This window comes from Gadus chalcogrammus, chromosome 14 (genome assembly GCF_026213295.1).
Source record: "Gadus chalcogrammus isolate NIFS_2021 chromosome 14, NIFS_Gcha_1.0, whole genome shotgun sequence".
In the NCBI taxonomy this organism is placed as follows: Eukaryota; Metazoa; Chordata; class Actinopteri; order Gadiformes; family Gadidae; genus Gadus; species Gadus chalcogrammus.
In genome coordinates this window covers 14,746,445-14,769,963 of record NC_079425.1, presented here as the reverse complement: position 1 = coordinate 14,769,963, position 23,519 = coordinate 14,746,445, and the positions used below count along the sequence as shown (strand labels likewise).

At 41.6% G+C, this 23,519-nt stretch overlaps 1 protein-coding gene across 6 annotated transcripts in view; it reads right to left on the bottom strand.

Moving 5' to 3' along the window:
* Positions 1-19,643, bottom strand: part of LOC130403182 (LIM domain only protein 7-like) — a 46,484-nt gene extending 26,841 nt beyond the window's left edge. For 4 of the 6 annotated variants that reach the window (XM_056607382.1, XM_056607383.1, XM_056607384.1 and 1 more), the window contains exons 1-9: positions 19,288-19,643; positions 11,135-11,205; positions 9,218-9,287; positions 8,801-8,907; positions 7,341-7,371; positions 6,438-6,551; positions 4,757-4,913; positions 3,715-3,910; positions 750-809 (exon numbers count right to left, since the gene is read on the bottom strand). In XM_056607382.1, coding sequence (XP_056463357.1) covers positions 750-809; positions 3,715-3,910; positions 4,757-4,913; positions 6,438-6,551; positions 7,341-7,371; positions 8,801-8,907; positions 9,218-9,287; positions 11,135-11,205; positions 19,288-19,356 — 875 coding nt within the window. In that variant the 5' untranslated portion in view covers positions 19,357-19,643. The remainder of the gene's footprint in view (positions 1-749; positions 810-3,714; positions 3,911-4,756; positions 4,914-6,437; positions 6,552-7,340; positions 7,372-8,800; positions 8,908-9,217; positions 9,288-11,134; positions 11,206-19,287) is intronic. The other 2 variants (XM_056607385.1, XM_056607387.1) reach the window with 1 other exon arrangement.
* Between the last annotated feature and the right edge of the window lie 3,876 nt (positions 19,644-23,519).

Below are 23,519 nucleotides of genomic sequence, written 5' to 3'. Positions count from 1 at the left end.
TTTATCTTTTGAAATACAGTGGTAGGCATAAGTTTAGGCACCTATGCTTAAGCTGACTAAAACGAGGAATAAAAAAAAAATCATCTTTTGGAAATGCCTTAACTATACACATCCTTATGGACAGGACACCAATTTTCTTTGTGAATGAATAATGTATCGAAAATAAATAGATGTTCTCCATTAAAATACAGGGTGCATAAGTATAGACACTTTGTTAAATTCCCATAGAGGCAGGCAGGGTCTATCATGAGCTAATAGGCTAACAGAAAAAATCAAACCATGCCAATCTCTAGTTATGGTGAAGGGTATGTGATGATGTGGGGCTATTTTAATTCCAAGGGCTAAGGGAACTTAATCTGTCCTTTAAAAAAAAAAATCTGCCTGCCTCTGTTGGAATTTAACATGGGGGCGTCTATACTTATGCACCCTGTATTTTAATGGAGAACATTTATTTATTTACGATACATTATTCATTCACAAAGCAAATGGTGTCCTTAAAGGTTGGATTTTTCCTCACCTGATTAATTAAGGCATCAATTTCCAAAACACGATTTTTCATTCCTCTTTTTATTGAACTTTAGCATGGGTGCCTAAACTTATGCCTACCACTGTAAATACAACTGATGTCCACATCTTCCAGGAGGGTTTAACTCAAGCTTCAGTTTGTAAAAGCAAGTCAAGCTAGCGCTGAATGAAGCCAACTAATCTCTGCTGTGATTGTCATGGGAAATAAACAAACCAGAACTTACCAAATCCAGCCAGGGTTGACCTGAGGCGGTCGACCCGGACGGAGCTGAATCTGAGAGACTCTGGAGAATCAGGATAAATATCAGTCTATTTCATTCTATTACCCTCCTGTTCTTGCTGTGACAAACATTTCCTGTCTGAGGTATATAAAGAATAATATATTTGAGTACATTCTACTACTACTACTCGAAATTGATGAAGGAATAAATTCATATCCAGATTTTTTTTTTTTTGATGATAGTATATGTGCCCAAATGGATTGGTGTAAACATTTAAAAGTTGTGGCACCGAAAACGTGTGCCACAACTTTACGCCACACTGGTTGACATTAAGTCAGTCAAGGGCTTGTGGTTTAAATGTCCAAATCATTAGGATAATAAAGCCACATACAACCCATAACTTTACAACTTTTGACTGCACTGTTCCTCTTCAACACAGCAGTTAAATGCAAAACTCCAGATCAAACTGCTAAATGAAAGCTTCCTTCTGCCACATAATGATATCTCACTGTAGATAAATAAAGATTGACAGTCATAAAATGAATCGGCTGAGGTATGACATCAGTAGCACAACAAGAAAGCTAATTATTTTTTAGGAGAAGGAAAACTCTTGCTATCTTCAGCTTGCTGTGATGGAGCTGATTAACCCATAAGTGAAGAGATGTCCTTTGACAGGTGAGGCGTAGGAGCCTGGCGAGAGGAAGCCTGTAGAAAGCAGATAGAGCTTTGACTATTCATATTGGTGTTGGCGAGACTAGACAGCCGCTTACCTTTGCGCTTTGTGGATGATGGATGCTTTTAAAATCCTTTTTTTTGAAAGATAGCACTGTTCTTTCTACAAATGCTATCACACCTCAAAAACACACCATTAGGTCACCGCAAATCCGTTTAGACTACAGGCACAAAATACATATTAGGTGCCAAAGAAAAGGTCTGGAGAAGCATTAGACAGGGGAAAAGAACATAACGCATGACTGAAGAAGAATTTAGTTTTATTTGGTTTGTTAAGTAATATGTATTTGCGCTTTAGGCATCATTAGGGTTCGACAGCCTTTCTAAACTTCAGGACTAACCAACTTCATGTTAGTCCTGTGTTAAATCACTCAAAGAAAATCCGATAAGTAGTAGAATGCAAAACGCCACTGTATATGCCTTTATGAAGGCAGAATCAAGCATTATAACTGGGCAAAATAAACATTTAATCCAAGAAAAATGTCAGGATTGAGTCATTTAACCAAACACAGAAGAATGTTCATTAGTCATGTGGAAATTAGACTCAAGGAGAGGAAGGCATCGACTCATGAGTTTTATTCACTATAATAAAATTGGTAATGATGTCTGAACAAAACCAAGAATAGAACTTTTAGCCTGAGCTTCACTGTGCAGTATTGTTACCAAGAAGCACAAACGAGGAACGAGCTCAAACCACCTGGTAAAGGTCTATGCGTCTGTTCTATCATACAAACCAAATTGCCAAGCCCAAACAAAACTTGGTCAACATTTTTAATATTTTCTTTAATTGATAGGCGACATACCTTCCCCACATATCTAAAAACGAACCGGCAAGTGACTCTATAAGCTACAAACAGCAACACCAGAGTCCACATCCTCTCAGAGGCGGACGGCCCGCTGGCCCATCCGCATCCCAGCAAGCATCCTGCGGTACCAGGTTCTCTTCTCGGACCCCCTGAGGATCCGCTTTACTCGCACCTCCTCCTCCGGCGTCCAGAACTGTGGCAGGAATTGATCGTGGTCGCGTCTGGAGGAGGTCTGGTGCAGGTGCTGGTGCAGTCGTCGGGTGTACAGGTCGTCTAACAGGGGGTCTGCTTCGTTCTCTTCCTCAGACGAGTCCTCTTGCACCTCCTCGCAGGGCCATCTCAGAAAGAGCTGCTCCAAGACTGCGTGATTGCTGCTGAAGGGTGGGGGGCAACACAGTGGTCTCCAATGCGTTGGTTGCATTTGTCGGCTCATGCCCATTAGGGAAGCCCAACAAAGGGCAGCGTGTTGCCGCTGTCATCACCAGCCAAAAGCTCTTGTTTGTTTGGTAGATGGTAGCTGGGGTTAGGCCACCGTGTGTTCCACACAGGGATTCTTCACAGTTATTGCAGCTCAGAGTGTTAGAAGTGTGCATGGTCTCTCTTGGGTGTTAGGAGCAGTTACAGCAGAATGGAAGAACCAAACGTGGAGACTTCCCAGATGAGAACTCGTGCATGCACCAAAGCAGATCACTGTTTGTGCAAGCCGAATAACGAATTTTTTTGCCATTTCGTCATTCCTGTGCTCAGCGGAAATTTGCATCCATTGCGTCTTTGGACTGACATTGTATGCAATCAGTTTTTTGTGATAGCGGATAAGTATATAATACAGGTTTGACTACTGCGGACAAAAATAATAATCTAGTACACGAGTACACTGATTTTGACTGAATATGAAAAAAACTTTGCTTATTGCCCATCTATTAAGTAGGCAAATTGTATTTTAGCCACACAGCATTGTCGGCAGGACAATGTCACTAGAAGCTCAGCTTTTAGTTCATTGTTTTACGAAAAGTTAGATGGTGCCCCATAACTACCTCAACATATTTTATAGTAAGCAATATCAAATAATATGATCAAATAAAGTTTGATTGTGAAAAAATAAGTAGTGCATCAACCAGACACTTTTTATGCCTTAGATTCACCCACACACACGCAGTTGTTTATTTGTGGAGTCATGTATTGTTGTTAGGAGTCTGAATAAATATAGTTAGTTAGTTTCAACCAGCTAAAATATGCTTGAAGTTCCCCAGTTTGTTTGACAAAACCTCAATGATACAAACGCTGTACAAACAGTCATGCTATGTTCTCTCATGGCAGGCATGTACCTACCTAGGCGTGTACTCACGAGTTTCTACCTAGGCGTGTACTCGTGAATACCTACCCAGGCGTGAACACACTCCTACCTGGTGTGTGTGGTTAATAGTCCATACCTGGTGAGTAAGCCTTGTTTGTTCTCCTCACATCCCTTCTTCCTGCGAAGTGGCGCTGGGGCGACGCAACCCCCCTCCCTGGGTAGGGGGTAGGCTCCCTCTACTGGGGGGACATATCCCCTCTCCTGCTGCTGGGCTGAGTCCTTCTGGGCTGACATACTGAACAGCTGGTCAGCCTCCACGTCACTGCCACAGCCTGGACACCAAGAGACGAGAGTGTCAACAAACCACTGACGAGCCGAGGCAGAGCACAGAACCACAGATGAAGCGGTTGGATAAATCAAAGTCCTGGTTGAATAAAGTGTGGAAGGTTTAAAGCAAATGCATAAAAAATTACATATTTTGTTAGACTTAGACCACAGGACTCTTTTTGAAATGCAACATTCACACAGACCAATACATTTAGGTGACACAACTTAGACGGCATGACCAACCACAATGTAGCGCTGAGCCTCGAGACAAAATCTTCTTCGGCAAACTTGATCCTCCTATGGCTCGTTGTCGTGGAAATGCAACAAAATGACAGAGCTACAGCCCATCATCCCTGTACATAAGTGTCTCAAGGCCCAACGCTCTCAACCATGTGAAGGTAAAGATCAGCAAGGGTAAGACCTGGGAGGATTACCGTTAACGAGAAAGGAAAGAAAAACTAAAAACGAGGAGTGAAGACCAGTGCAGGATGGGAATCTGGAAGTGAGAGCCGTTTAAAAAGCAGAGCTTTTACAGCTCAGTCTCTCTCTACCACAACAATCTACCACCCCTGTGTGGAACGCGGGTCACACCTCTCACTTGCGCATGCCGACCAAAGCAACGGTATGCGCAGGCTTCAGCGAAATTCTATGTGTTCTTACTACACTAGGAGTAATGAGGTAAACAAAATCCGGTCGATGTAACTGGGCAACACAGGGATGTGTACTAATTAAAAAATATATATTGAGGGACACGAAAGTGTGTAGACTTGGAACCTGTGCTCACTGTAAAGGGTATTGGCTACATGATTACGGGTTCAGCTAAGAAAACAAGTTTAGGAGAAGGTGTTCACCTTCACTTCTTTGGTGAGCGCTGTGGTGGTCCAGATAATTCCCACCCTCAACCGAGTCATCCCTGCGGTAAGCCGGTCTGACGTGATACAGGTTCTCCTTTTCCGGGTCGCCGTAGCCCCCATCTCTGGGGCACAGGCCGCTGCCTTCCTCTAGGGCCTGCACAGGAGGAAACACAAGGGACTTGTTGTGGATTTTATGCAAAGAACTCTCGAGTCCCCTAAAATGTGAGGCCCCCCTCAATGACTTGCCACATGTGTTTAAGAGATGAGCACTGTAAAAATCTATATTTTCCCTCCCTCACTCCCTCCCTCCCTCTCTCTCTCTCTCCCTCAAGAGACACATGTCCCTCGGGATGTAAGCATTTGTTGACCGAAAGAGGCCAGATGTGTATAACGTTTGGCTTAACTATAACACTATCTACCTTATCTACTTACCCTTAAAAGGCTGCATCAGCGATTCTAGGCCGAAACATAAATGATCACATTCATCTGTTCTTTTCTCACAATCCGCTAGCTGCCTGCCCCATAAGCAGCCCGTCAAAAAACGCGTCTCTGTGGGCAGCCTATGCGTCGAGATCGTACACAGAAACAAACCACTAAAACCTCAATAAATAGTATTCCAACCAAGGGGAGCTGTGGGGTTTTGCGCTGCGTTCATGATAGTTTTAACTGGATGCACGAAACACAGAAGGGAGGGGCGAGCTGGCTCTCTTTGTTTGGGATCTCACTTCAAATACAAACAGAAGTGACGTCACCCAACATCGCTGATACAACCTTTAATATCTAAGTGAGCTGAGAACTATACTGATGTCATTGACTACAGAGAGATAACGGTATCAGCGGTCACAGGTCAGCCATGGGCCTGCTTTGATCCCCCGTATAGGAGGTGTTCATGAGTGACAAAAAGGGACAGGGCCCGGAACAGGGCCCCCGTGTTGACGGTTTCTCACTACCATAATTCCTTTTGGCAGAGAAGCCTCCATTATTTTCCACCATAGACTCGGGTTATCAAAGCACTTTAAGGAGGAGATCTGTATTTATTTGGTTGTGGAGTGCGTGTGGCTGACGGCTGATTAAGCAGCCTCAACTGGCCCAAGTCAGACCGATTGGACTCGGGGGGGGGGGGGGGGGGGGGCTGGCCGAGGCTGCACACCAGTTTGTGCTTTGACTAATCGATGTGCCAAGGTTAAACCAGCCATCACCACACACACACTCAAGGAGATCTCCTGCATGGCCGCATGAATAACCGCCTCATGTATCATTGCCAATCAAACTCTACAATAAACCGGTTTTCAACACCTCCGTCCTTTGTCCTTGTGTCTGGAGCCATGTATTTGATCAAATGCTTTTAAAAGAACTGTGGACAATTTTGTGGCATCTAGTTAACAGATCTATTCAATTTCATAAGACATCTGTGGAAAGGGAAGGATAGGCATTCAGTTGAATTTGCAACATCCCAGCTACATGCCACGCAATCTTACACATTGCACTTTTATAATTATAACATCAAATGACAAATATACAAGATGGATAGTGATAGTCGCTGAAAATAAATACTGAAAACACAGAATGCCTTATTTTGTAGATATGAAAACGTTGCTATCTCATGTTCTCTGGCCAGATGTCAATACAGTTAGGCTAGTCCAACTAGGTCAAAGGTCAGGGTCCAAGCGTACTATACCTTAGACAGCGTCAGGCCCAGCAGGCCCTCGAAGGCCTTGAAGTTGAGCTGTGGGCCGCAGTAGAAGGGCTCAAGCTGGGCCCGGCGACCCAGCCAGTACACTGTGATCAGAACCTAGGAGAACAATATATACACGCCTTCATGGAATGAATTATTTATTTGAACACAATCCATATAAAAAACATGTTTACCATTAATCATTCATAATTCAGCACGTTTCTAAGTTACGTCCTACTATTTCAGCTAAATGTAAACAAGTAGATGGGCATCTTGCAGACAGTCATTCCTGCTGACCCTTCGCATTTGGAGGACAATTTCCCCCTTGGGGCAAATAAAGGTCCACTTTATTGAGGTTTAAACAAACAACCTTTCACATGGAGTCAAACATCATCCTTCCCACTGTACACCCAGAGCTATGAATATCAACCCTGTAAACACATTCATTCGTTCATCCACAATAGGAAATCTTTTTTAAAACTCAATATAAAAACAGTGCATTTTATACAATATTATTTACCCTCTATTTGAATTTTTTTTTACTGTTCTTTAGCTATTGTTTTGATTCTTACCTCAGGCATCAATAAAGCATGCTCTTATTTTATAAGGCAAAATCCTAGCAGGGTTCAATCTTGACCCTGGGGTTGCCTGGTTTGATTCTCATTGGCTCTGGCTTTTCTTTTGGCAGGAAATTAAGTCAGGAATACCAGCCCTTTACTACTCTAGGAACCCCTAGTGTAACCCCTTAGTCCTTTATTGAGATATTTTATATAGTCGTTTTCACACCACAAACTCAACACTGCCTCCAAGTGGATAACGTTGGTTCATCTCAGAACAGGCTGCCAACTGTAAATAGCTTAGGCCGAGACTCGACAGTCACATCACACAAACTACAAAAACACTCACGTTCTTTAGTCGCCTATTGCTTTCTTCGCTCCTGAAACACAGAACAAATAAAAACAAGATCAATGATGATATTGTGGTAAAACTTGAGCCACTTGTCAGACGCTATGATCACAGCGTTTAAGTTAAACCTAGTTTGAAACATTCAAATACCAAACAAGACACTTGCATCAACTGCTGTCATCACATCGTATTTCAATGCATCATATTACTAATTAAACTCAAATCTCTTTTGATGTATTTTTGTGTACATCCGTCTAAAATGCATATCATTTTAGTAAACATTTGTCCAGAAATGGCTCCAGAAATTAAAAAAGGAAATTGGTATACCAACAAATTTATATCAAACCTTTGAACTCTGACATCCAACACAGCTAAATAGTCTCTCATGCATATGTAGTGTTCCATTGTGCGACTATTTCACGACCCGGCGAGCACAGGGTCAGTTAATCAGCTCTCAGCTGTAGTGTTAGATATTAGACCTAGACTCTAATGCAAAGTGTTCTTTGATATTCTTCAACACGCAGACCGGGTCCCGGCTCTCTAAAGTCTTCCTGCTCTCATTCAACACCACACGTCTGCAGGTCCTCCTCCTCCCTTCTGTTGTTTTGCATGTGTGTGGCGACATCGGAGTCAGAATCCACATCGTGTGCTGGGTACCAGGACCCCAAATGGGCGTTGGCCATTAGACTTAAGTCGCTAGGTTTGGCTGGTTCTGCACTGCCAGCAGCTGACTGTCATGTAGATCAAACATCAAACCATTGTCTGTTTGTGTTTTATTTAGCAGGCGTGCAGTATAATGGTATAGCTATGAATTATTCATCAATAAATTCATGTATTAATTATTATATCTTTGCAGATATCGGATTGGAAAGTGATTGTTAACGGAAAGAATCTCTTGAAGGTTAGCGTGAAAGTTGAACTTGAGGCAACTGCAAAAAAAGGATCCTCCCATCTTGGGCCATCTAGGCCGCCTGGACAACGCGGTGCTGGCTTGAGCTCCGACACTTGTCCCATAAGGACCTCGTCATCGACATGGGGCCTTAAGTGTGAGGGGGTGTCTTATAATGGAGGCCTGTGAATCCCTTTGAGACCATACCTGTGGTAAAAGCAGTCATCTGTAACATTTCAACTCCCTCGTAGCGTTACCTGACCTGGACTTGTCTGTAGTCAAGCCTGATCGATATTGATTTAAATAATGTTAGCAATAAAATCACATCCTATAACAAATATGTTCTGAAGATAAAATGACTGTACCTCTTTGTTTACAATAATTGTACCATCAACACTCCCAAAACCCCTCCCACTCACGCCGACCAGCCAGCCGAGCTACAGTAGTTTGCCTCTTGAAGTGGAAAGATTAATGTTATTTTGTTTGTCTCCCACTTTCCAACTTTGAGGGGCTCACACATTAAGACTTTAAGGGCTGTACAAAACTAGAACAAGGGGGTGGGAGGGGTCACCTGAGGGTGACCCTGGTGGAAAGGTCCTGGAGGTCTCCAGGGTGGAAGAGCTGAGACTCGTTCAGACCCAGCTTAGAGCATGCCTTCAGGAACACATTCACATTGTCCTGCAGAGGGGAGGAAGGTGAAAGGTTGCTTTTACTAAAGCTGACTGAACATTAGTTTACCCTCTTCAACGACACACACACACACACACACACACACACACACACACACACACACACACACACACACACACACACACACACACACACACACACACACACACACACACACACACACACACACACACACACACACACACACACACAGAGAGAGCAGTGGTAGTACTTTCAGTCTGACAGCCCATCGCTTGACATCTGGAACAGGATATGACAGTGTGCATTTCCGCTGCCCCCTCCACACACAAAATCTCACCAATCCGGCGATCGGGGTTGAAAGCCTGTTCAGCCTCTTGATAATGCCAGGTTTCAACTTGTTCATCAAACTGAAAACATTAGAGAAATAACTTGCTTTAGTGACAATAATGTGTTAGAGATAACATTGATTAGAAATAAAATATTTGCTAAATATATTTCACCCAACTACTTTTGTCTGGTTAAACACTTGACAGGCTAGTGTGAACAAATCGAAATTGGCATCTTGGCATGCATACCCATTATAGTAAGACCAGAACCTAAAGTAAAATCTTCCGACGTGCATTATACTTCGCGACACTTCTCTACGCGGCACTCCTTGGCATGTCTGGTGTGCGACCCGCTTCACATTGTGGCACAGCGCAGTAACCCACTCTGAAACCCACAGACTTCCTCCTCAATGTACTGATATTTAGGCTGCACCAAGTGCACTGTGGTTGATTTTGTTAATCTAGCATGTACCCCCTCTGACACATCCTCACATTCTACAGAGTACCCCCAGCATTAGGGGCAGCTCTCCAACATGTTTTTGTTCTTAATTCTGCAGCATAAACAGAAAGTGAACACGCATGTACATTAACACGAGACAGAATAACTAATATTCAGGAGCTATGCAAGCTTATTCTACATAAGGCGATGAAGAGCAATGTACGACAGGAATTTTGTTTATCCTTTGCATGTGAACATAGATTGTTATGATTGGTGGTCATTTGTTACAATGTAATTATTTTGCTTGTGTCATAGGCGTTACATTCAAAGTTATAGACAGTGGTGTATATATCTTCCAGAATTTTGATTTAAAATATATTAATAAATGTTGGATCTCAACTAGAATAACATGAATGACATATGGCTGGTTCAGACTACATGATTCTCAGATATTCCTCCACGATTTAAAATGTCAAACTATGCGATCACAGAACCACGAAATCAGGCTTTTATTCGTCGGAAGACTGGAAACAAAGATTTTTTTTTTTTCAAAGATTCAAGGGTGCGATGCTCTAGAATCTTTACTAATCGATGCACACAGCAACAGAGTGTCAATAACAATGGATCCCGAGTTCCTAGCACTATAGTGTATTTGTCACAAGTAAATTAAGTAATACATGTTATTTGTAGTGCAGTGAAGTCTAGCTAAGCAGGGCCGATTTTTCACTCGGTTGCAAGAAAATCAAAGCAGTTTGAAATTGAAGTCGAAAAGTTTCTGCCCAGTTTCCTTTAGTAAACACTGCTCGTGAGCTCCAGCGGGGTTCCCTCCAGGTCAACAATTTATACGTCATTGCAATTCACCCAAAATTCTGGAATGCAAAACTTTTCGTTTTGGGGTTTTTGAACGTTGCAGATGAAAAAAGAACAGATCACGAGCATGACACATAACAAGACCTCGTCTCATCTCGGCCTTTTCAAAATCGTTTATGACCCTGCAATTTTGTCGGTGACAAACGATATGGTGCAAAATCGGGCTGAAATCGTTTAGTCTGAACGAGCCATAAGGGGAAACTGATTTGACTTCTTCCATGACAACATTACGTATCTGTTGTCATTGCAGCGTTCATCAACGAGCAAGAGCAAGATGTGTAGATCTTTCAGTGAGTTTCCCCCTCATGGATAAGTAGAGGGGGAGTGTTTTTTCTCCCAAAAAATGTTTGTGCTGGTGAAGGGGGTACTCAGCTAAAATAACATTTTAGAGTGGGTACACTAGTAGAAGAAATTTGAGAACCAGTTACCCCCGGGGATACTAGTACCCCACTTTAACAACCGCTTATCTAGAGATAACATGCAGATCTTTTTTTCCCCTATCAACCAATTTGTTGAAGACTAGGTTTGAATTTCAGTCAACCGTGATCTTCTCGGAGTGGGCTGCACTGTCCTAGTGTGAAGTGGTGTGTTATGCAGAACTGTATAGTATAGTACTTACTCGCAGAGTAGGACTCCATTTTCCAGAGCAGCACGGAAGTTACTACTTTCAAACGACTTACTGGTCACTTTCTGAGTACACAAATTAATAAATGAACATCAATCAATCATTTCAGTGTCAGAAAACCACCTTAGGTTTGCCTGGGTGGTCCAATACATTCCAGCATGTCAGAATACATAACAGGAAGTATCCTGCAATATATTTACACAATAAAAACATTATCGAACCAAACAATGCAGATAAATAAATGAGCCTTATACAGCAACATTTACTCCCCAGAAAATACATACATAGAAATTTCCTGTCTTATTCAGGTATTCTCATCTTACTTTCTCTGAAAACAATAAACGTTGACCTAGTGCTCTCCCAATTTTTGATTGGTGAAGAAAAAAAAATACATCCATTCCATACATAGAAATCCACATTATTGGGGTCAGATATTATGATTCACCTCAAGCTGTAAATCCCAGAATACATGAACACACCATCAAAACTCATCAAGATAAACAACAACAAAGAAAACAAAAGCCCTGATTGAAAGATGCATTTGTGAGCACATGCAGGCCTTCGGCTTAATGAGGACTTTAAGAGTTGTTAACAGCTTCATAACTGAGGCCAGGGCTACCATTCTTCTCAGTAATTAGGCCCCTCAGGAATGCATGCTGCATGTTTATAGAGAAGGACCCATCAGACACAGAACACAGCCATCCACTCATACTTAACGAGCACACCATGACACTCCATCCTCTCCTGCTACTCATCTTCCTAACCACCTCATCCCCTAATAAACCAGAATGATTTATTTGCAATTATTTGGGCTAGGGCGTCAAAATGTATTGCAAATATCATAAATCAAAAACATAATTTGACCTATTGAACCATTAGTGAAAGGTGAAAATATAAAAAGATTATCGGAAAACCTTTGTTAATTCATACAAAATTGCGGAGAGGTGAATACGGTTTTTTAAAAAAGGTGAATGTGTGATGCACTTTCGGCATGCATTTGAGAGGATGAACAACCCTTTGTCTTTTTTGTTTATTTGCTTCTTTTCCGTTTTATCAAATAAAAATAAATATACAAAAGTTGAATGTGTGCTTTAACCTCATAACTTACCATACCCATCAAACCTTGACAGTCAATTCATTTTGTTTCTAAAAATGACTTTGTCAATAATGTTTATTAAATTAACCGTCTCAGATTAAAAGTATGGTGGATTTTGTATGCCCTTTGACACAATTTTACATTTAAATCGTAAACCATTGCTCAGACAGTGCTCCACACATCTACACAAATCTCGCCCCCGGTGTCTGTTCGTTGTGACCTTGAAGAGTGTTCTAAAGAGGCACTTTGATGTCACTTAAACGATGCCACCCATGTTCAGAGCAGAGTGGCACTTCCAAACGAGTTGGCGGAGACTGGCAAAATTTGAATTAATTCCGGTTTAATCGAAATGATGGTCTTGGAGGGTAGATTCTAAATGTTAAGATTGATATAATAGGGCCGAAGGTACCAAAAGTTGTTCCATGCAGGGGCAGACTGCGACAAAAAAAGTATAATAATAAAAATCTAAAAAAAATCAGCACGGGAATTTTGGACCAGAACGGTCAACCTCATTTGATAACGCACATCTTTTCGGTCTCTTGAATGTGCATACCAGCTGTGCAATTCTTTAAAACCACGTACCTTGAGCTGCGCAACAAGTTAAAGGGAATCAGTGAGATTGGACGCATTAAATACTTTCAAAAAGTGTAATTTATTAACACTACAAAAAAGTCCACCATCACAGTAATGGATCTTAAAGCAGCATTCATCCTATTGGGTGTACCTTTCAGTGGCAGAACTTCACGAAGGGCCCTGGGGCAGAAATGAATACACTTTGATATTCAAATATATAAACAGATTTACGATTCATTTATACTTTTTCAGAATCAACACTTTAATTTCATACCCACTTCGTATATTTTGATTTGGTCTTCTTTTGAGGCTAGAGCGTGATGATGTCACACACGCTGCAGCAGGGGTATTCAATTAAAATTGAAAGAGGTCCAGTTACTAAAATGTCCTCCCAGCAAAGGTCTGAATCTTATATTGTCACTCGAAATAGTGTGCCCTATTAAAAAAAAAATCAACAACGTGTACATTTATATATAGTTTGTCAAACTTCAAGTGTTTTCAAAGTAATATACTTTTATCAATAACAGACAAAAGAGACTGAATTTCTCCTGAATAAAATATAGTTCAAGTAAGCCTAAAAACATTCAGAATCTTTTGAAAGTGCAAACACAGCTTTGGGCAGCCTGAACCTAGGGCCTATATTTCAAGTAACGCAAAACAATACAGAATCTTTGGAATAAAATAAAAGTTCCTCTTTAAGAAAAAAAATTAACGAAAGACCTTTGAGCTGCCCACCACCTTTTTTTTTTTTACATGTATTAACTACATTTCAAATAAAATAACACAGGGACCTTAGGCTAAAGCCTACATTTGTAGTAAAATAAAACAGGGCAGAATGAATAAAAGAAAAGTGCAGAGCTTTGAGCAGCTCCCTTTCTCCTCTCTCCTTTCCTCCTCACCTTCCTCCCTTTCCAACTTCCTTTCCTAGTGAGAGAAATGGGCATGTAACTGTCCTGCCAGCAGTTTCAATCTTGGCTTAAATGGGGTTAGTGCCATTCTCATGCTCATGTGGAGATGCTCATTGGAGAGCCTGGAACGGTACTTTGTTTTAATAATGTTCATCGTAGAGAAAGCTGTCTCACAGCTGTAGGTTGATCCAAACATGGTTAAGGTGTGAAGTGCTATTTTGGTTAGACCAGGGAACATCGTTTCAGGCACAATCTGTAACCAGAAAGTAGCAGAGTCAGTTGCTTCAATCGCCTCTCATAGCAATATCTGCTTGCAGATCATCGAGCTCTAACTGTAAAGATCCAGGATGTGCCCAATTGAAGGTCTGTTGAACCTCCTTTGAAAATCCTCTGATTTCTCTGGTAAGGAAGGGATTCTCGATTAGCAGGAGGAGCTAGAGTCCAAGTTTGAAGCTGTCAAATCGTTGACAAAAGTTTCCAATCAGCTTGTCTATGAAGCCGACATAAGGAGAAATGTCTCTCACCCTGAATTTGTTCCCTTATTTGTGGGAAGGGCTCGCACTCTCCTTGGAGATCTTCTTTGAGAATGTCCAGCTTCATCTGGAAGGAGCGGACATTTTTCATGAAATCACAGACAGAGTTTTTCTGACCCTGCAGCTTTAAATTGAGCTCACTACGGTGTCCTGTGATGTCTACCAAAAAAACACCATATCCATCTTGTGCTCATCTTGCAAAAAGTTTGCAAACTGTGTTGCATTTTGACTCGAGCTGCTGTAAGAAAGCAGCAATTTCCTTTCGGATGGACCAGAAGCGTCCCAGTGCATTCTCTTTGCTCAGCCACCTTATGTTATTGTGGAGTAGTAGGTCATTTGCATCTGCCTCCGTTTCTCTCAGAAATTCTCTTAGCAGTCGATGCTGAACGGATGAGGATGCCCTGAGGAAGTTGATGAGTTTCATCATGGTATTCATTATTTCAGTAAAGCCTTCAGACAGAATAGCACAGACTACATTCTGATGGATGATACAGTGGTAGGCTATGAGATCAGGGTTATCTTGTTTCATCTGTGCCACAGCCCCCTTCTCTCCCAACCATAGCAGGTGCACCATCTGTGGTGACTAGGGATGGGCACGAGTAGTAAATTCCAAACTCGAGTGATCGAAGGAATTCCTCGAGGATCAATCGAGTACTCGTTTAATCGAATCTATTTTTAGAATGCAACGCATCTGCAGCAGGAATAGGCCTGATGATGAACGGCAATATTACCAACCAAACATGTAATGCTTATTCTCCATCAAAACAGTCAGAGTTAACAGTTAGAGTATTCATTATTTATTTTTGCAAACGTTCAAAACACATTTTCCTTACAAAAATAAATAGCCGTCTCACAATTTAAATCACGTCGAACCAAGGCCTGTAACAGTTAAAAAAAAAAAAAACGAAACAAGTAGCCTAACCATTGCAAATAATTTAAAGCTGCAAATAAAACTTGGTTGCTGCGGGTCGGTTTTCCCGAACTCACCGTTGTGTTTCAGGAGCATATGTTGCCGCATAGTACTTTCTGGTAGCTCGATTTCGCTTGGCATATTGTACATTTCACCTTATGATCTCCTATTTCTTTAAAGTATTTCAATTCTTCGCTGCGCTTTGCTTTAACCGCCATCTCTTAACTTTTTGAATTCTGGCGTGCCTGCACACGGCACGGAACGCGCCACACAGAAATGGATACATTTAATTTGCTTTGTGCCCACTGCATGCGTTAGTGGCGCAGACAGAAAATTGATACATTTGCTTCAGAAAACTTTGTTTGCGTGTGTATATGCAAACTCGAGTTTGCCTGTCCACCAACCGAGTTCATTTGTAACGAGGAGTACTCAGTAATCGATTCCTCACGCCCATCCCTAGTGGTGACTGAGACTACTTGCAAGTTGCTTCAGATAAATCTTTCTTTTTGTGAGCATCTCCTTTATCACCTCGTATATAACCTCTCCTCTTGAGTATGTCTCAAGTGGCATTAAACCCAACAGGTCCTCACACATCTATTTCCCCTCTTTGTGAAGAAATCTCACTTTTTTTTTTTAATTCATGCAAAATGCATGCACACTTTAATTTAAGTCAATTTACTTTGCAATACTGTCACTCTTTTACATGCCATAAGTCTATATGCAGTTGTTAGATTGCATACAACATGTTAGCATTTTTGGCAACCTCTGCGCAACATAAACTTTGTCTGCTTTTTCGTTAAGAGGTAAGCGGGTCAAAGGGCCAAGGTTTAGGAGTCACAGTTCACTATAGATAGTGGGAATTGGCCGACTGTTTACATTTAGAAAAAAAATCGAATTTAAATAAACAAGAATTAAAGGACAAAACTATAGTTGGTTCTGTAACCCCATTTGTTTTTATATTAAAATCATGCACAGACCATACACACAATACACAAGCATAAAGATTAATATCTATGCATACAACACAAACAAACAGCAGCAGTACGCTAATGAGTGGGGACCGGGGAGCGCATTGTATAAGCTACATAGTTAGTTTAAGTAAATAAAAAAACACTATGGGAGCGTGACAACGGTCAGAGATCACTGAGGCTAGCTTCGGAGGAAGAATGTGGTTCTAAGAGGAAACATGATACATGAATATATTTTCATAAAGAGTAATGAAGAACAGGCCATTGTGTTGTCAACATGAACACGCATGCGCCATAAAATTTGGATCATATGAATGTCCCCGTATATAGGAGTTATATACATTATTAACATAGCCTGTAGGCCCAGTCTATTTAAGCCTAGTTCCCAGGCTATGTTTGAGGCCCAGAATCTGCGTTCAACAGAGCAGTGTAGTGCAGTTACACCGAGTTATCTTTCCATCCATCCATAGAGGGTTAGGATTCTAGGACACTTATGGTATAGCGCCACGATAAGTGTGTGAAGATGAGTGGAGCTCCTGGCCAGATGTTGATTTTTATGTCTGTGCCCATCAAACTTTTTATTAAACGCGTTCTTTCTAGAGCCATGTGTCCGTTCTGGGCTACTGCAGAACCAAGGCTGTGCAATATGGCGGCGGCCTACATGCTAGAGAAGGAAAAACGTATATATAAGCCTATTCCGCAAGATGCCACTAAATTCTACTCACTCGACCCACACCCACTCCGACATACGTTGATTGCAAGATCAAGTTTCTTTAAGTCTATTAATCTGAGGTTTGCTCCAAGAATGACAACAAAAAAATATATGAATAGCTCATAGGCCAAATTAATAATTACAAAATTAAATTGATCATCTTGCAGACTATATATTATCTATATTGTGTGGCCGCACTGGCTTCAAAATCTTTGGTGCCCCTGGTTTAAAGGGATTTGTCAAAAAACTTAGCCTATATTTAACTGTAAAAATTTGAATCTAAACCGGCCTTGAAAAATCAAGAATGGCGCATTACTCAGTGAATGCATTATATCAGTCATAGATGTACAGAACACACACACACACACACACACACACACACACACACACACACACACACACACACACACACACACACACACACACACACACACACACACACACACACACACACACACACACACACACACACACACACACACACACACACACACACACACACGTTAGTCTTCAGCAGGGCCGTGCAGAGACCCTTTGAGGGGCAGGGGCTCAAATTAAAAAAAGGGCACATGTGTGTTCATGAACTCATCAGAAGTGGTTTGGTGTTGATATCTATAAAAACAATTAAGCTATTACAAAATAAAAGCCTTGAATACGAATTAGCCTAACTATACACAATGTATACGTGTGACTTTTAATTTTTTTATGTTTTTCTATTAAACACAGGGTGGTGGGAACTCCACAATGAGTTTATGAACGAATCAGAAGTGGTTTGTTGTTGATATCTATAAAAACAAGTGAGCTATTAAAAATAAAGCCTTAAATATGGATGCAATACATGCACTGAAAGCTTTTGCATTTTTTTAAAAACAATTAAAAGTCTTTCTTTAGAATGAGGGGTAGTGGGGACTACAAAACGAGTACATAAACACATCAGAAGTGGTTTGATGTTGATAGGATGAATTTCGATTGAGTTATTAAGAATTGAAAAAAATTACGTTGCACTTTTTTGACGGTCCCTAAGCACTTGACGCTATTAAAGATACAACCCCGGAAAATCGACGAATGTCGAATATAAAACCAATTTCACCCCGTTCTGCCAGAGACACTAAGACAGAGTAGACATGAAACGGATTTGGCCATGTCATGTGGCCAAGTAGTTACTAGTATACAGATTAAATATAACGATGTATGCTTTCCCTTTGCAATTTCAAAAGGTTTCCCAGATAGGTTAGCTGTATAGCTAGCTGGTAGGCTATAGAAAATAAACCGAGTGGTAGCCACTTTCACAGGTCAGTTAAAACGATGCTTGTTGAAAAGCTTTTGCTGGCAAACATAGGCCTATACTTCAAAATGAGACTACAAAACTAGATAACTGTTACAGTTTATTTAGCATTATCAACTTTATGGTTTTGGAAACAACTGTCTGTGTCTGACTCTGTAGTGATCTTACCATGCGTTGTACCGTCTCTTAAAACAACAAGCGCATCCTGCAGGCAGGCAAATTGTGAAAGGTCACGTTGATAGCCTATGACGTCACTCAGCGGCAGCAGCGCACTGAGCGCCGGTAAACAAGGCTACAAAGTAAAAACTTTACTTCTATATCATTACCGTTGAAGTTTTTATACTCGAATAATTGATTCACATGTTAACGTTTAATTGTTCATGTGTAATTTTACAAAGCATTGACAATTTAAACGACCACTCAAAAGGGCACTTTGGTCCTTCAGAGGGAAAAGGGCAGGGGCTCGGGCACCCATAGCCCCCCCCTCTGCACGTGCCTGGTCTTCAGCCAATAAGCACACAAACACAGCACTCATCATAACCATCTTCTCAGGCACCATCATCAATGGCCCCATTGAGACAAGGACGGTCTGCTTCGACATGCTTGTGTTTTACAATTATGTTTCAGGTTCACAGCACACATTAACTATTATGTAAACCCAGCGTTTGAAGTGCTTTACTCAAAAACTACAGACAGACTGTTATTCACACACTGTACAAGATAACCCGACCAAGATGCAGAAAGACGACGCAAATAATTAAAATAGAAAAATAATTGTCTGCGTGAGTGCGCGTCATATTTGCGTGTTATTCCATTAGTTGAACTTCACGGTTAACAGTTACATATCTTTCATATGCAAAGATGTAGGGGATGCTCAACTCTGATTAGCAGAGCATTTGTGTTTTATGACTTGTCCAAAAGAAGAGCCAAGTGTGTTTCTTATAGGATAAGGTTGAATGTCGACACCTTTGGCCGCTAGGCAGTTAAGGCCGAGAGAATGATAACAGCTCAGGTTATTTGCGCAGTTTTCCCTAACACCGATAACAGACGGACCTGCACGAACAGGTGTCATGGCGGCATCACCGTAGTGCTTGAAGTGGAACCAAGCCAGTTGATAGTCAATGAAATGAAGAACACAAGAAAAAAGGAAATGGTTCCAAACCTCAATCCACCGCTTAGTCTCTTCGAAGGCGTCCATGCAGCTGACACTGGTCTGCTCCCGCCACTCCATCTCAACCGGGGAACTAGGATTATAACTAAATAAATAGGGTTTAACGCGTTTAACGCGCAGACCGAGGATGTAGTTATCGATCGACGTCTTCTGTACTCGGGTCAAGAAAAAACACGTATCTTCAAACGATGCCCGTTTCAAATAGGCTAGTCACAGTAAAACAAGCGACAATTAAACTCTAAGAGAGTACACTACTTGTTAAAGAAAACTTTGAGGAAGACCAAACTTTCTCGTCGCGCAGCAGTGTGCCCAGTTTTAATTGAGGTGTGTGTTTGTCTACGGATTGGTTGAACCCCATTTTTTTTTTTTATTGGAAACCAATGTTGATTGGTTGTTCACAAGTTATTGTCTCCGCCTACTTTAACTGTCAAATATGAGACCGTAGAAAAATGGAGATGACCCTTTGTGGTTGAATTGATGAATTACATTTTCTCCGCTCCCTTTACACAGTCTACAGTGGGAGAGGGGGGAGTAGGCTACGTGGAGAGATTGTAGAAAGAATGTAGTCTCCATCCTAAAGCCCTATTGCATTGATGATCACATTTTCACAGTCAATATTCAAGCGATCATATTCAACCATAACATGATAACAAATGATACATCATTAAAGACAGTTTTTCCACACACACGCGCACACACACACACACACACACACACGCACGCGCACGCGCACGCGCACACACACACACACACACACACACACACACACACACACACACACACACACACACACACACACACTTACTGCGATATTGTGTTTTCTTTAAAAAAAATAGAGATACATACCCATTCGTGAAAATGGTCTCTGTATCCTGTGTCTGCTGTTAGCTGCTGTAATGTGTGTGAGGACATGTATACATTCTACTTTATAAATTAGAATGAGGCCTCATGAATCCCATATATGTTGGTGTTGGTGTGTGTGTGTGTGTGTGTGTGTGTGTGTGTGTGTGTGTGTGTGTGTGTGTGTGTGTGTGTGTGTGTGTGTGTGTGTGTGTGTGTGTGTGTGTGTGTGATGAATCATAGTCACTTTATGTTTTTGAAGTCTCAATACATATGTTCGTTCCAATCTTAATTTCAAAACAATCACAACGTTAGATGTGTTTGTGTGTGTGTGTGTGTGTGTGTGTGTGTGTGTGTGTGTGTGTGTGTGTGTGTGTGTGTGTGTGTGTGTGTGTGTGTGTGTGTGTGTGTGAGTGTGTGTGGGGGTGTGCTTGTGTGCGTCTGTGTGTGTGTGTGTGTGTGTGTGTGTGTGTGTGTGTGTGTGTGTGTGTGTGTGTGTGTGTGTGTGTGTGTGTGTGTGTGTGTGTGTGTGTGTGTGTGTGTGTGTGCGTGTGTGAAACAGGGATAGACAGAGAGGGAGGGAGAGAGAGAGAGAGACAGAAATGGAGAGGGAGAGAGAGAGAGAGAGAAGGAGAGAGAGGGAGAGAGGGGGGGAGAGAGAGAGAAGGAGAGAGAGGGAGAGAGATAGAGAAGAGAGATAAATAGGGAGAAAGAAATAGAGAGGATAAGAGTTTAAGAATGTAGCAGCTGATATGAAGGCCTGCATGCAGGCTACACCTCTGTATGCAAAGTCATAAAGTAATGACCTGCCGAATAGCAAGAACTCTAAGAACTTTCCGGAAATTAATAATAACCCAGTCTGATGACTCAATACTATGATCTAATTACCGGGCGCTCATTATAATTGGGCCATCTGCTAGTATTTCCTGAAGACAAAGTCATAGTAATTCACTCCAGGTTTTGTTTAGTTTTTTTGGCCTGGGCTTCTGTGCCGTTGAGCTTGAAACCGCAGGTGAGAGACAGAGTGATGTCTTCATAACCCTGCAACAGACCTCCATGGGGTGGCCTGGAACCCAACATTGACATGATGATGCTGTCGCGAACAAGGAAAATGTCCCATTCCTGAAAGATGTGTGTGGTTTGTAGAAAATCATTCCTGAAAGCTGTGTGTCGTTTTTAAAAAGATCACTCTTCAATGTGTGTGCGGTTTTTAGAAGATACTTCTTGAATATCTGTGTGGTTTAAAGGAGATGGATCTTGAATGTGTGTGGGGATTATAGAAGATGATTCTAGAAATGATTACTACTGCTTCCTCCGGTCCCCTCCTGAGAAAGGAGCTTCTTCCTCGGCAGGAAGGGATGTTGTTGGAAGATGAAAGCATATTGATTACTGAAGACTTTTTTCTGCTTTCTCAAAGTTTGCATTGTTAACCTTTAACAAAATACTCATACAATCAGCCTTTAATGGGACATTAACACCACTCACCTTATCGAAAAGGCAAATCATAGACTTTATTTCCTAAGACAACTGAAAAAGTTTCATGTCAACAAAAACTTTTTGGTGCTCTTCTACAAAGCGATCATTGAAAGGATCATCACATCTTCATTCACCGTCTGGTATTGAAGCTCTGACAGTCGCACCAAGAGGAAATTAGGGAGAGTTGTCACCAAAGCTTCCAACATCACTGGTTGTGACCTTCCATCAGTCCACACTCTGGATGCTGAACGCAGCTTGAACCGAGCAACGAAGATCATCAGGGACACCTCACACCCGAGCCATGATCTCTTCTGTGGTGGGAATCCATTACAGTGTTAGGGGAAGTTACAATGGAGATGATGTGGTTACCATGCCAACAGCGAGGTGATTAGATGGCCACTGGGCTCCTTGCAATGTCCCATTCCTGAATATTAACAACTCACACCATTTCAATGAATTTCCTTAAAACTGTGTTTGTAGGAGAACCGTTCATTACTTTTTATCTGATCATGAATTCCATTAAACATGACTTTCATAATTGTACACTTTCAATTTCTATGAAGTTCTAACCATTTGAAGCTTCCCTTACAGCCACACTTCGTAGGCCTCCGATTCACTCACACATTCACACACACCCACGCACACAGAAACCAAAACTAACATACTTAATGCAATGTAAATGCTGATGCTGATCACGGCCAGTGAGTGTCACTGTTTATCTGCTGAAAGGCTGCGTGTAAAAAACGGTCACAGGCTTTGATTGGGGGTTTGTGTGTGTTTATGTGTGTTTGTTTTTGGAGAGGGGAGGTGTGTGTACCCAACCGATGTGTGTGTGTGCGTTTGTGTGTGTGTGTGTGTGTGTGTGTGTGTGTGTGTGTGTGTGTGTGTGTGTGTGTGTGTGTGTGTGTGTGTGTGTGCGTTTGTGCGTGTGTGTGTGTGTGTGACTGTGTGAATTAATGTGCGTGTGTGTGTGTGTGTGTGTGTGTGTGTGTGTGTGTGTGTGAGTGTGTGTGTGTATTTTTGTGTTTGATTGATTGATTGAGTTGAACAGTGATTGTAATCTGAATCTCCATAAGTAAGATACAATTATTTTCCATGTTGAGTGTGTTCCCCCTGGACTAATGGCTGGTTCAGACTATACGATTCTCAGATTGCCCTGCGTCAGGTCCGGTAGCGCTCGTTACAGATGCTCCTTTACCTCATCACCACCTTCTCTTCCTCTCCCTCATCCTCCACCTCTCCGTCTTCCACCTCCTCTCCACCACCCCACCTCCTCCTCTACCTTATCTGCCTTATCATCCTCATCTTCATCATCTGCTTCTTCATCCTCTTCTCTCTCATCCTGTATGTGTGAAGCTGTGCAAAGATTCAAGCAGTTGGGGTTGAGAGGGTTTCAGACCTAAAAGCGGGGTCACAGGTTAAACATCTTTGGGAAGATGTGTTCTAGATGTGGACCTCTGCGAATACATGCCTAAAGACTATTTCAGATTGTGGACCTCTGTGTATACACACCTAAGGACTGTCGTAGATGTGGACCTCGGCGTATTCACGCCTAAACTGGAGGCACAGGAACTACTCAGATCATATGTTCAGTGTAAAAAAGTTTATGCTGAACACAGACTTCATCCTTCATCATGAGTCTGACTTTTATGTGGATTCATGCATTGCTGAATGGTTGATGTTGACAGAATCCAACTGAAGTGTGATAAAGTGTGTTCTTGAATTAAAAGTCTTGGTAATAAGAATTTCAAGGAACTTTCAGAGGTAAGATTAAGTAGAAGTATAATATTTGCTGCTGAATTTGGAATAAAAGTAAAACCTCCCCCAATATATCTTAGAAATCACACATGTTGTGGATTTAATCATGTATTGCATCAAATAGTGTTTCACCTTTGGCGGCATGGTTC